Source organism: Carassius auratus, chromosome 28 (assembly GCF_003368295.1).
Source record: "Carassius auratus strain Wakin chromosome 28, ASM336829v1, whole genome shotgun sequence".
Lineage (NCBI taxonomy): Eukaryota > Metazoa > Chordata > Actinopteri > Cypriniformes > Cyprinidae > Carassius > Carassius auratus.
Genome location: NC_039270.1, coordinates 6144088 through 6159474, shown reverse-complemented (window position 1 = coordinate 6159474; position 15387 = coordinate 6144088). Strand labels below are relative to the sequence as shown.

The window sequence follows — 15387 nt, the reverse complement described above, 5'->3', positions numbered from 1 at the left end:
ACCGAAGATAAAATCATTATGTAGTGGCTTGAGTCACTTGTTGCGCTTCATCCGAATATGTAATGCTTTTATATTTAATTCTGGTTCCGCCACTTTGCTTGTTTGTCTTATCTGTGCTGTGCTCCCCCCTGCCTCCTTGCTTTTGTTCCCCCTCTCCTCGCGTATTGTCTCATTGAACATGGCATTGTCCGCAACCAGCCCGGAGGCTACAGAACTAGCCTAAAAAAGGACAACTGGCTCCATTATATGGAGATACCTCGGTTTTAAGGCGTAGGTTGAACAGCAAGCAGATGTCTACTGTAGGGCCCTATGATTTCCACGATGCAGAAAATGCGGACAGAATCGCGGAATCCAGTCATAAAAACGGAAATTACAGTTTAACATGGAATCTCACAGAATTTGTCAAATTTTGAATGAATTAAACAAAAGTTTTAAAGTATTAAAATGAAATGAACATAATATAAGGAATAATCACACAACATTTCTTCCATGTTTTATTTTTAATAGTAAATCCCCTTTGTTTACAAAAAAGTAAAGTTTGCTTAATTTTCAATAATTAAAAGATAAATTAAATGAATGTTTTATGCCTTCATTTGAGAACCAGAACAATTTAAGTACAAAGAATTTCAGATATGGCTATTTTAAGAAAAAAATTCACAAATTAGGTTGTTTTATGCATTTAAATAATTACACATGCTAAAACACAGAATTAGGTAACAATAAAACATGAAGAAAAAAATAAAGCTTTTCATAGGGCCCAAAATATGTAATATTTGGCATATTACAGTAGTTTTTGGGGGGTTATTTTTCCTGTAAAGATAGAGATATATATCATATATAAAGATATAGCAAAATATATTGAGATATATTTTTGTCTCCATATCGCCCAGCCCCAGCTTTTATGAATGTTGTATTATATATAGTAGTCCTAAGATATGGAATTACACAGCAATGTGAACAATCTTATAAACATGGAGCACAAAGAAGTTTCAATTCTGGCACTCATAGACATGAAGAATCAGCATGTGAATCTCAGCAATGACAATGCATCTGCAGAATTAATTCATGTCATCATGCATAATGGATAAGTTTTATTGGTGCACCCAGAATGCAATGCAACATGAATCTGTCTGATGACTGTTACCATTTTTGAGATGCTTACATTTTTTTTTACATTTCTCCATATTATTTTATTAAAATATGGCTGTCATCAACAAAAGAAAAAAGTTACACATCACCACTGATGAAATCAGTAAAATCAAGCTACTAAACTACGACATTATCAACAACAATGTCATATATATATTGAGTAAAATATGAATGTTTTTAAACTTTTTTTCTTTCTTGACCCTTTGGTACAGATACACATGGGTGCTCCTGCCAAACTTCGACTAAACTTTGTCTCTTTAGTGGTTAAACATAAAATATAATTTGTTTTTCGGTAAATCTTACAGGTTATTTTTGGATTGTATTCAATTTATCTATATGTTAAAATGAAAATAAAAAAGGCAAATTTATATAATATTTTGTTTCATTGTAATGGCTGTATATATACACATATCCCTGAACTAAGTACATTTCTGAAGATGTTATGTTTAAATGAAAACGAAAGGAGGCAGTGATATTTGATATCCTATTTCGTTTTATTGTAAATATACAGAAAAGAAAATTCCTGTAGCCATGGTCATGGACTGATGACATCAAGTACGCTGCTGTCTGCAGAATTACAGGATTTGCGTCGTCATGGACATCACAGTTCCGAGTCGAATACACAAAGTCTGAACTACAGAGGATTCACTTCCAAAATCAGCGTACTTTGTATTGAGAAACCTGCACAGTCCTACATCACCAGTCTATTTGCCTAATCTCCCCGGTACTTTAGACCGCGGTGGAAATGCAGAAAGCAACAGGTCTGGGGGGAAAATAGTTCCTGGGGAAAAAAATTCCTGGTAAAAATGTTCTGTGGAATTTCGGTGGTAACGCGGCATAAGTTGTAGTTTTTGTATTTTCTCTTTCCTTCAGTGATTCTGCTTGTTAACAGCTGGTGATCATCACTAATGCTCAATCATCTCAGAGTAAATCACTTATCTTGTTCATTTCAACACTGCTTCACTGTTACTTTAACATTCTTGTAGAGTGGGACCATAAATGCTCTAAGCAGTGTTTATTTAACACTCAGGATTTTGCTGTGTAGTAGGCTACTGACAAAATACAAGCCTTCATAGTTTAAATGGGTAGAACAAAATAACTCAGAGAGTACTCCCCAAGGAAGAAAGATGATGAACAACTGTTGGACTGTTGTTTATAAACATATCTGACAAGATCACTGGATCTGGGGGGGTTTCATTAAAGAAGCTAAGAAAAGCAGGCATTAAAGTCCTGACTTGAAATAACCAAGTCAATCGGGACTAAAGCGGTTTCATAAACGACTATTTAAGTTCACACAATCTCACTAATTCGATCCAGATAAGTCAGGATAAATTGGATTTGATGTGCATGCTTATTCTAAAGCAGGCCTTGAGGTTGATCATGGATCAAACAGTGAATATTTGTGCTGTTTAATGCATTTGAGACATTGTGTTTTCCTCAGTGCATATCTGACAAGTCACAGGTATCACTTCTCGAGTGTGTTAGGTATATCATCATGAAAGATGTTAATTTCAAGTCCTAAATAAAACAATTATCACTGTTTGTTGTAAATTACTTTACATTTAAGAGCTCATCCAATTATCACAGAGAAGCTGAGTTTCTGTCTGGGCCAAAAATAAAGTTATTTAAGCTTCCCATGCAGTCTTGTTTGAATACTAAAGTTACTCTCGAGAACCACATAGCAAACAGAATGATTGTTTCTGCTCAACTTACTTGAGTTTTTCCAGGTGGCTGAGAAGCTTCACTCCTGATTCTCCTGGGTGATTGTAGCTCAGATCCAGCTCTCTCAGGTGTGATGGGTTTAAACTCAGAGCTGATGCCAGAGCACCACAACCTTCTGCTGTCACCAAACACTGAGATAATCTACAACAGATTGTGTTCATGTTAGTGTGCTTCTTTTTTAAATCAATTATATTGCAATTTACAATATAATAACCAACAGGTCTCATCAGCTTGCAGTCTGTGGGCCAAATGCACAAATCCTCTGATTTAACACTTTGAAGTTGATTAACGCATATACGCGTTATGAGTCATTTTCTCCTGATAACCCCAAAAAGAACTTAAATTACACTTTCAGTTTTGATTGTACAGATAAGAGCAATACATCAATCGAATCACAGAGGTGTAAAGGGTCTACTTTTTTGTATAAAGACATAACAACAAAACTTTGTGCACTTATAAAATAAAGATAACAAGGTGTGCTGTCTGCGCAGATCTTAATTTACAAACACATCATTAAAATGAACTGTAACTCAGTGAATACTCAACGAAGAGGCATATATATATAGAAAGCCTGACATGTTTACTTTTAAACTAAACAAGCTGCCGAAAACAAATTTTCTGTGATAAAGTAATCCATATGAAAACAACGTGATTTTTCACGTCTCCCTTCATTATATCTAATGTGACCAAGTTTATTTAGTTCCTGGTTGCTGCGTTGGAAACACACCGCGTACCAGGCCAAAGTCCCTAGTTCGTTGGTAAAGTTCCTGCGGTGGAAATGCAGCATTTGGGTATGTGAAGAGTTGACCATAGTAATAATATAATTTTTTTTGCTAAATAGATACAGAAGTTCAACACACTTTCTTTGTCACAGAATTGCTTATAAAACTCCTCTGGGCCGGGAGCTTTACCAGTTGGTATAGATTTCCAAATTTCTTCCTTACTAAAAGGGGCATTTAAAAAAGCCCTAGTATCTTCCGAAATGCTAGGAAGAGAAATCTCATTCAGGAAATTATAAATTATTTTAAATATTATTATTACAAAATTCTGCTGCCAGAGTAATTTTTCAGGTTAAGAAATGTGGACACTAGTGTTGTCACAGTACCAAAATTTCAGTATTCGGTACCAATATCAGTGAAAATCCACGGTTCTCTGTACCAATTTCGGTACCAAAGCAAAACACAATATGATGATAAAAAACTAAAAAAACAAATACTTTTTATCACTAAAAATAAAACCAATACCATTCTTTATACTTATTTAAAATTGTGATTAAAGTTTTTTTTTTACAAGTAATACAATTATACAAAAAACAGTAAACAAGTTTCACCCAAATTTTATTTGTCTTTTAATTAATGAAATATGAAAACACATTCTATTTTTTGGTAAATAAAGGATTTGCTATTAAAATTAAAACATGAAATAAATATTGTGTGATTTATTTCTTTAAAAAGTTTTATTAATTTTTTTAACAGTAGCAGTATCACATACATTCTACTAAATAATAGTAATATTTCTAGCACAATGCCTTTTTGTAAAAATTAATTTATTTTGACGGGTTGCCATGAATACCTTTAAACTGACACTGGTTTTACTCTGAAATTATGCTGAAATTACTGCAAATGTCACGCGCTTCAGTCTATGCAACCCTCTATGGACACTTCTGCAATTGAATCGCCATTGGCCATTAAATATTTTAGTTTACTCGCCAGACTGATATATAATTAGAACTTTAGTAATTAGAAGTATACTTGATAACCATGTTTAAATGCATATTAGTCAATTTAACTGAACATTTTAACTGGAATGGTGGTGGTGCTTTTTTTGTCATTCAGTGATTCTGTAAAAAAAAAAAAAAAAAAAAAAAAAACACGAGGTGAGAAAAACTAACTAGAATACTGATAAGATAATATTGATACAAATTCTTATAAGGAGAACTATGGAAACACACTAAAGATTACTAAGGATTAATTAGCTGCTGGATTCATGAATATTAATCAGGTTTTATGCATTTGTTCAAACTGATTTGCTGAAATCAAAACGAACGAAAATAGGTGAGCGCCAGTCAATGTGATGGCCATTTGCGCATTAACTCCACACACTAACCTTATTGGAAAACCCAGCTATTCTTAAAGGAACACTCCGACTTTTTGGGACTTTAGCTTATTCACAGTATCCCCCAGAGTTAGTCCATACATACCTTTTTCATTTCTGTGCGTTTTTTAAGTGTTATTTGACGCACCCACCGCTAGCCTAGCTTAGCACAAAGACTGGATGTAAATGGATACTGATAGCATAGTTATCCCAATAAGTGACAAAATAATGCAAACATTTTCCTATTTACATGTTGTGATCTGTATAGTCACAGCGTGTACAAATAACAAGGCTATATGAGACAGAGACCATTTTTAATCGTATAAATACTGGGAACTATATTCTCACTAGGCGTAGGAGCACAGCTAACGTTACTTGGGCGGAGTGATTAGCGCAGCACACGAGACGCGCCGTGGTGAGGAGAAGAGAGTTTGCTCAGAGTTGGAGTAATAGAGTCAGCAATTACTAGATAGTAAATTTATAGTGTACAATCATGGGTGTTTGCTGTATTGTAAAGAGCTGCGAAAATAAACAGGGGAGACCAGGTAATACTATGATGTCCAAAACGCTAACCTGATGAATCGATGGCTACGTGCTCTGGAAATAGATCCAAACACACCTGTAAATCACGAAGTATTTCGTTTGCTCTGAACATTTTACTGTAGACGACTATTTTGAAAAAATGCAAGTTGCCACACGAACCATGAAACGTGTGCTAAAGGATACAGCCATCCCATCGATAATAAAGACAGGACAAATTGGATCACCTGTTGCTGCAGTAAGTGTTCCGTTATGTTTTGAGATGACTAACATTAGCCATCCTGTAACAGTGCCATGCTACTGTAATATAAACTTAGTAGTGACACAATTACGTGAATAGGGCTCCGTGTATCCCCTTTATTGTTATTATTGTGTTGTCATGAACACACTGCTCGTGATCATTATAACAAAATCACTTACTTGGTGGACACCTGACCATTAGGTTCACTCGGCATGGGGCGTTTCTTCCAGTTGATCTTGTCACAATGGGGGAAAAAAACGACAACTGCCGGGTCTATTAGGGCAGAGAAATCTTCTGTGGTAGTGATGCAAATATTTTGATTATCATCAAGCCTTGACACTGATGGCAATACCCGGTCCCATTCATTACAACAAAGGCACTCGGTTTCTGTCGGCATAGGTTGGCATGTTCCACATTTACAGCACCAGTCTGTGTTCGTTTTGATTCTCCCTTCGACATCTTGTCTTACAGCTTCCAAAGTTTGTAACTCCTCGTCTGTGTATTCTGGCTCAAAACTATATGGTTCTGGATCTTGGTTTGATACACAGTAAAATTCCTCTGAGTCTGACAATTCAGTCATGATCACGAGTCACGTCTACCTAGTCACTTGTTTTGTTTACGGAACCATCAACAAGGCTTCTTGTGTGCTGCGCTAATCACTCCGCCCAAGTAGCCACTCCGCCCAAGTAATGTTATATGTGCTCCTACGCCTAGTGAGAATATAGTTCCCAGTATTTATATGATTAAAAATGGTCTCTGTTTTATATAGCCTTGTTATTTGTACACGCTGTGACTATACAGATCACAACATGTAAATAGGAAAATGTTTGCATTATATTGTCACTTATTGGGATTACTATGCTAACAGTATCCATTTACATCCAGTCTTTGTGCTAAGCTAGGCTAGCGGTGGGTGCGTCAAAAAACACTTACAGAACGCACAGAAATGAAAAAGGTATGTATGGATTTATTTAACTCTGGGGGATACTGTGAATAAGCTAAAGTCCCAAAAAGTCGGAGTGTTCCTTTAAAAGCTGAAGATTTCCATAGATATGCCACTATTTTGACACCAAAATACAACCAAGAATAGTTTAAATGTAGTGCGTCAATTCTCTCTCTCGGTCGCTGCGTGTGTGTGAGAGAAAGTGACAGCGATCTGTGCACCTTCACACTAGAGGTACATTAAACACAGGTGCGCTGTGCATCCATTGAGATGAACTGAATCACACAGATCGCATGACTGAGAGTGAAACTTTAAAGCGCTCAGTCAGAGAGTGTTCGGCGAGTGAACATATTTCTGAGCTAAACTTATAGCCTCCAACTCACACAACGTCGAGTAAAATCTGAGAATTTATTAGCCATTGGCTAATATTAGAAATCATTTATTCGCCAGAAAGAAGATTTAGTCACATATGCGAGTGATGTACTCGCAATGTTTAGGGTTGCTATGTAGTAAACAAACCCGCACGTGTCATGGTTCTGCCATCATGTCCTGACTTTTCTCTAGTCTAGAGGCAGGATCATGACAGACCCGTGTTTTGTGTACAAGCACATGGCCTTGTCTTTGGGCCATGTGCTTGTGTTGTCTCGTTCCCTTGCCCCGCCCTCCTTGTTATCCTAGTCTTGCCGTGATTGTCCTATCTGTGCCACCTGTCGTGTCTTAATTAGTTCCCCTATTTAGATCTCCTAGTGTGCTCTGTCTTTTGTCGGTTCATTGTACCTCATATGTGTTCCACTCTGTGATTGAGATTGTGATTGTTCCTACATGTGAGTGTTTACCTTACCGTGAGTGTTTGTTTATAGTTAGTATTTAGAGTCCTTGTTTATCTTGTCAGCCCAGTCCTGTTTAGTTATTTAGTCTTTACCTTAGTCAGTGTTTCCCCCCTCGTGGGCAGTGTTTTCCCCTTTTTGTGTTAATAAACCCTTCGTGTTGTGATTCCTGTCTGCATTTGAGTTCCTCCTTGCCAAACCCTGACAGCACGTCTCTGCCATTCATGCATTCACACAGAGATGCGCAGAACATGCAGGATTCAGATTTCAACCAACTTTTGCGGCTTAACATTTAAAAATACTGGTCCATATGGAGATTTGATTTGATTAATTTATGCTAACTTTGACTAATTCTTTGACTGTCCATATTAAAATGCAAGTTTCATTTTCATGACTGGATTTTGAGATTCCATCTGCGTCTTCTGCTTCGCGGTAATCATATCGCTGTATGCGTCAAGAACCGGGTTTGAACGGGACCTCGGTACCACCGGTACTTAAAGAAACCTGGTACCGTCACATTTTCATATTTTTGTACTGACTTGGTACCGAAGTATCGGGTCTTTTGACAACACTAGTGGACATATTATTCAAATCATTCATAATCACCTTGATTGCCTGTTTCTGTATATATTCAGTATAAAAATCTTCTGTTACACCGTAAAACTTTGCTTTAAAAATGGCAAAACTTTAACAGTTTTAAAATGTCCATTTAAACAATTGAAAACAATGCATTCTGGCTAATATTTGTTGTTTTTGATGAAGTAGCCTACTTCAATATAACTGTGAATTATCAGAGTTCAGAATCGACAATCAGAGACTATTTTCCAAATCACACCCTACACCCTCAATAAGACAAGACTTGGGCAGAAATCATATTAATGGATGAACTAATGAATTATTTGATTACTTAATGATAGTTAATGTATTAAAGTGCATTAACGTCTTAATTACTGTAAAGTATTATATAAATAATGTATATCGAGCATTATCTATCGTTATACTCATAACCCATGTTGGCTCCAGTTGTTGTGTATTTTCAGAGTTATAAGTCGAGCATTGAATGAAACATCAATGACACGTTGATGAGCCTGATCAGCACTTATAAATGATTATGACTGCATTAAAGCATTGTATTGTCTCAGAGGAGCAAACCAGATTGCAGCAACTCATCTGAGGTGGTAATTTCCTTGGACACCAGACGGACGTTTGATAGGATAGAGTAGTAACATATTTTTTTATGGTGCCTTAGGAGTTAGGCTTTGGGGATGGATTAATATCATGGATACATTTATTTAATGTTGAACCTCAAGCATCCATATATACTAACCAGATTAATTTAGATTATTTTACTTTTGTTACTCCTCTATCTCCCTTAATTTTTTATCATAGTTATTAGGACTCTTTGAATAATGCTTTGAACACTTCCTGTATTTCAGGGAATAATCCAAAAGAGAACCAAACTTAAAATAGTGGACCAAGCGGTTACTTTGTTACCGATCCAATCTGCATCTAATCACAAGATAATATGCCTATTACATGAATTTAGGAAATTCTCTGGTAAAAAACTGAACCTAAAAAGAGTGAATGTCTAAGGATAAATCAATCTAGCCATGATATAAAACAGACTGATATTCATATTCCTTTTCATCTGAATTGAATACTGATATCGCAGCATCAGGCAGTTGCTATAGATTTGTTGGTAGTGCCTCAATGATGTCAATATCCCATTCCACCACATCACAAAGATGCTCTTTTGTTGGATCCAAGTCATGTTCCTGGAGATCTCCCTACCTGCAGAGTTCATTTCCAACCCTGATCAAACACACCTGTCTTTAATTACCAAGTGATCCTAAAGATCTTAATTAGTTGTTTCAGTTGTGTTTGATCAGGGTTGGACCTTAACATTGCAGGAAGATCTACAAGAACAGGATTGGGCACAGATTATGATCTGGTGACGGTTGAGGCCATGTGAACTAACCGTTATGTAAAAAAACACACACACACACACACACACACACACACATGATCTGAGCTTTGTGACATGTTGCATTAACTGCCTGGTGGTGGACACATGATGGGGCCATTAAGTGGTCACCCAAGGAATGGACTTGGTCAGCAACAATAGTGGCAAGATGTTTAGCCAAGAATGGTAACCCATATGCTGAAATTTTGCTCTACATTTATCCCATTCAACACACACAGTAGTTAGTGAACACACACACACACATACACACTTGTGCCCCCTCAAAAATAATGAGTGCATGACTCCCCTGCTAAGGGGTCCAAAGTGTGCCAAGAAAACATTCCCCACACCAATACACCACCATCAGGATGAACTACTGAGCCAATGCCCATTGTATCCTAGGATTCCTGTTATTAGCTGACTGAAGTGGCACTCAGTGTGCTCTTCTGCAACAAGTTTAAACATGTTACACGTTCAGAGATGCTTTGCTTTTCTACATTCGCTGCTATTATAGGAATTACCATTGTTGAGTTGAAGCCAAAATTCGACAGCACTGATCAGTGAAATTACAGCTGGTCGATCTAAACAGTGTAAAATAATTCATTACACACAATAGAAAATAATGTCTGAGAGCATTGTTTGCATTGGCTCATGTTTCTTATAAGAAAGTGTCTGCATATAATATGAATGCAAAAGGTAACAACCTCATATGTGGGATAAATTAATGGCCACATCATCGTTAATGTCTTTTAATAGCTCTTGGCCATAAAGCACTCGTGAATTAGAGTAAGTAATTACATGTGGAAGAAAACATGAACTATACAAATACAAAAACACATGAAAGAATCTACTAGCTCTATTTATAAAACTTTGAATAAATATAAATCACACATTATTATTAAAATTGGATTTAGTATGAAAGCCAAACCTCAGTATGTTGAGTTGACAGTTTGGACTCTTCAGTCCAGCAGAGAGCAGCTCCACTCCTGAATCCTGCAGATGATTTTTACTCAGGTCCAAATCTCTCAGGGAGTTTGATGATTGTAAAACAGAAGCAACAGTTTCACAGCACTGATCAGTGAGCTTGCAGTAGACCAATCTAAATAGGATAATGAGAAATAATTAATTACATACACAATGCATAGCTAGAAAATGATGTTTAAGAGAATTTGATGCATTGAATCTGATAAGAAAGTGTCTGCATAGAACATAAATGTGAAGGTTATATCTCAATATTTTATGAAAGAAATTATTACTTCATGTATGGAGTAACTGATGATTTATTAATCACCACATTATCATAATGTTCTCATTTTTTTATTAATGTCTTTCAATAGATCTTGACCATAAAACACTCATGAATTAGAGTACAGGTAAAACAAGCTTTAAAGTATATACATACAAAATGTGTTTTTATAAATTTTTTCCCCATTGCATCTGAAAATTACTTTAAGAAAAAAAAGCCCAGCCCCTATATTTTTAATTTCATGGTAACCTGCAATCAATATATTTGGATACTATATAAGGAACATGTTAAATGTGGGTTTTTAACATGCACTGTGACATTTCACTCGTTTCAACTTATAAACTCCTTGAGATTTTAAAGTCAGTTTAATAGTATTGAAATTCAAGTAGAATTTAGTATAAAAAAAGCTTTCAATTGCTCAAATTATTTCTATGAATTAAATGTTATCATAACTTTTCATCATATATATATATATATATATATATATATATATATATATATATATATATATATATATATATATTATTTACAGTGTGAAAACGAGCTGTATTTGTTTTCCATTTCAGAAACCAAGCACCCACTTTTTAATTTTTAAATCTATTATTCGCTAGCAAGTCTTCTACAACTGAGTTTTTGGTTTTGTTTTTGAGGAAGGTGCCACTGTCAGGGGAGTCAAAAGATAATTACATTATCATTAGGGTTGCCAATTAACTTCAGAAATGGAAAACAAGGGCTAATTGTGAAAATATATTATTCTTTGTAGAAAATAAGGGACAGAATAAGGGAGGATCCAAATATTTGTAATGTACAATAATGTAGGCCTATATCTGCCTGCAGTTAAAAAGTTATCAGAAATAAATGCCTACATTCAGAAATAACAATGAATTTCATAAAAATGATTAATTGTCAATTGATAATTTGCTATTATTATGGTCTGGTGAAAATAATAATATGGCGTGAGAGAAAATAATGAATAAAAAGAGTAGAGCTGCTGTGAGCAAGGGCTGCACATTTCATCCAAGTAGAATGACAACACACCGTTCCTCGCAGCCAAAAAACAGAGCGAATTCAGTCGGGTTGATTTCTTTAGGGGTAGTTCTGTATAGCTTGTGGGGTTGAAATAATGGTGTTAATCTCTTGCTGTTTATATGAACAGTGTCTTATGAGGCTTTCAAGCATGTTTAGGAGAAGTTACTAGTTCTAGTTTTCTAGTTACTAGTAGCCTAGTCGATTATTTAAGTCATTATTCAACTAATCACACTTTTATATTATATTAACATCTATAATTCATAATCCATAAGCCTTAATATATAACTTTGCCACAAAGCACAGGCAGAAGCAGCCTAATAATTGTGAAAAAGTAGACATTTTAATTATTTATTAATAAACTAATGTTTTCTTATCATCTCCAAGATAAAATTCTCGGTGCTGGCTCTCATCTCCACATGATGCACATAATCAGAGAGTATTTGCTTTCATTTTGAATTGGTTTGTTTAAAAGTGGACATTTCAAGCTTTCTGTAGATATATTTCTCATGTATGTGAAGCACCATAATTTTAAGTTATTTCATAATCAGAAAAAGATTCAAGTGATTGAGAGGGCGTTTCCCTTTCATGCATGCACATTAATAATTTTCGCACAAACACTTGAATATGAATAATAATAGAGCACATTTCTTTTATGTTACAGTTTGGGATCTGCATTAAAAATCATCTTTATAAGTCTTCAGATGAAGTTATAACCTGTAAATTGAAGGCTATCTGTTGATCATTAGTTGTTCTTGATTAAACCGATGCATGACTGAATAAACTTGTTTTAATAAATCTCTTTTGCATTAAATGATAAAGACAAAGCAGGTTAAGTTAAATATTATTGTACAAAAATAATGCTGTAGACTGCGAATAAGATGGAAGTTTCACATTCTGAAATTGCATTACAAAGTAAATATTTTGTTACATGCAATTATCCAAATTAAAACCAAGCAAGATTTGTAATAAAGATAACATAAGTAGACAAATAAGAATGCTGTGCACCGCACAAATCTTGCACTCTGGTATTTTAAGGAATATGATACACACCTGCATTTAAATGCGGCTGCAATTTAAATTTGTATGAAAGCAAGTAAAGAAGGCTCCCTTTAAAATCACAGAAGTTGTCAATTAATTAAGCTCTTTTTACATTGCGTGCATGTAAAACATGAATGTAAAGGTTTGTGATGTTGAGTTCTGTCATGACCTGACTTGCTATTGCCAATACATCCACAGACATGCTGCTGTACATATACAATAGAATAACATTAATAATGGCCACATTATCATACTGTTTTATTCATGTATTTTGGTTTACTTTCAATTAGCTGTATATATAAAACTCATATATATATATAAATGTCACCTTATTTTAAATTCAAATCTGAATTTGTGTAAAAAGCCAAACCTCAGTTTGTTGAGTTGACAGTTTGGACTCTTCAGTCCAGCAGAGAGCAGCTCCACTCCTGAATCCTGCAGATGATTTTTACTCAGGTCCAGCTCTCTCAGGGAGTTTGATGATTGTAAAACTGAAGCAACAATTTCACAGTGCTGATCAGTGAGATCACAGTCTGTCAATCTGAAAACAGGGAGGATGTGCTGATGAACAGGTTTATCTATGAGATTGCAAGACTGTAAGATTTCCTTGTGTAGCAGATCTTATGTGTCAATACATATTATATGATTATACGATTTCAGATAATATCATCAGAGAGTGCAAATGTGCCCTTGTTTTGGCTTTCTATGGAGTTGCATAGTCTGGATGTTTACTTATATATTTTAAATTAAGATTTTTTTTTTTTTTTTTTACAAATGTAAAAATGTACATGTAAGTTCACTGAAATTCAGCATTTCAACTGAAATACAAATTTTGAGAATCAAAAGCCAAGGCTGGAAAAACTTAAAAGAATGAAAGAGCAGACTTGGCAAAGATACACAGGATGCCCAAAAACACTGTAATTTTAACTTCAAAGTCTGCATGAACCAGAAATAGTTATTGTCTTCCCTGTTGTGACGCAGCTGAGTGAAACAGCTTCTTAAGAGGAAGCATTGAAACTTGTCTGGCTATTGGACAACCTTATTGTCTGATTTAAGAATATTAACTAAATCAATTCAAAAACAATATCATACAGTAGCTACTTTAAACTGTAAAAATGAAACCACTGAGTATTGCTGAAAACACTGACAACAGTCTAGTCCTCATAAAGTAGGGATGCACCGGTTGACCGGCCATAAATCGGAACCGGCCGGTTTTTGCTTAAAATACACGATCGGTAATCGGCCGGTTTTTGGTCTTTTCTCAGCCGATTTTTCCGGATGTGCGCTCGCGGGCACAGACTTCATTGTAATCATTCACTATGTCATTTGTGTGGAAGTATTTCGAAATCTGTGCGCAGGACACAGACAGCCGATCAGTACCGGAAATGCAGAGTTTCATGTCTGAGGCACAGATAGCAGGAAGCGATCAGCCGTTGGTGTACTGACGCACAAATAAGAGTCCCTTTCCTGCACACTGAAGCTGTGCGAGCGTTTACTGTACCGGTCCGCAACCTGATCATGAGTAGACCGTGAAGAGATGTTCAGCTCAACTTCTCACGTGTTTGATGAGAAACGAAACGGACTAAACTGTGACAAAACTGAAATGTTTTTATTTATTTATTTTTTATTAGAACTTGCATACACGTTTGAAACGCCGCAAATAAACGTCAATTCTGCATTAGGATGATTATTTTTAGTTTACCTTAAAATTACATAGACTTAATTTGATTTAAAAATCACCTGCTGTAGCACACTGAAATTCATTAAATTAAAACATTTTAGGGTAATGATTCACATCTATATATTTTTTTTACTTGAGACAAAGTTATTTATTTTTCATTGGCTCAAGTAAAAAAAAAATAGATGTGAATCATTACCCTATATATTTTTTTTTAATTGGATGAATGAAACACTCTGCATCTTTGATTTATTTGCACCAACATTCTTTGATTTTAACATTTTGGAAAATGTATTTATATAGCATACTTTTATTTAGTCTTTTTTAATTTAAAACCAAATTTAAAAACTAAAATACTGAATGCTGTTTAAGAAACATCTTATTGAATGTGTGTTGATTGTGGTGTTTGGACTGTAGAATGCAGTTATTGTCTTTAATTTCACATGGTTACAGTTAATCTTTTATTTAAGGCCATTTCTATGTAGTTTCAACCCTATTCAAAAAACAAAAGCTAAATGCTGATGTCTGTACCATCTATGTTTGTATTGAATGTAGGCTATTTACTGTACAGTTACTGCTGTTAATTTCAGATGGTTACAGTTATTGTTTTCAATAACCAAAAGCAAGTTTGGCCTATTAAATACTAAATATCTTGTTTATGCACACTTTCCTTCTTTCTTGTTTGTTGCTTAAAATAAAATAAAAAAAATCGGAAATCGGTATCGGAATCGGCCAGTTTGCTTGTAAAAAATCGGTATCGGAATCGGCCATGAAAAATCATGATCGGTGCATCCCTATTATAAAGAAGGTAGATCTTCCTGACAAAACATAGCGGCAAAATGTTTATATTGGCCCTTTATCTGCATAAATCATATGGCAAAAATATTGTGCATCCCAAATCTGTAATAAATGTTTTC

The 15387-nt window shown here is 35.0% G+C and overlaps 1 protein-coding gene across 2 annotated transcripts in view; it reads right to left on the bottom strand.

The window, feature by feature from the left end:
• Positions 1 to 15387, bottom strand: part of LOC113046580 (NACHT, LRR and PYD domains-containing protein 12-like) — a 55412-nt gene that overhangs the window by 19046 nt on the left and 20979 nt on the right. For both annotated transcript variants that reach the window (XM_026207411.1, XM_026207412.1), the window contains 3 exons: positions 13163 to 13333; positions 10408 to 10578; positions 2863 to 3012 (listed from right to left, as the gene is read on the bottom strand). In XM_026207411.1, the coding sequence (XP_026063196.1) occupies positions 2863 to 3012; positions 10408 to 10578; positions 13163 to 13333 (492 nt within the window). The remainder of the gene's footprint in view (positions 1 to 2862; positions 3013 to 10407; positions 10579 to 13162; positions 13334 to 15387) is intronic.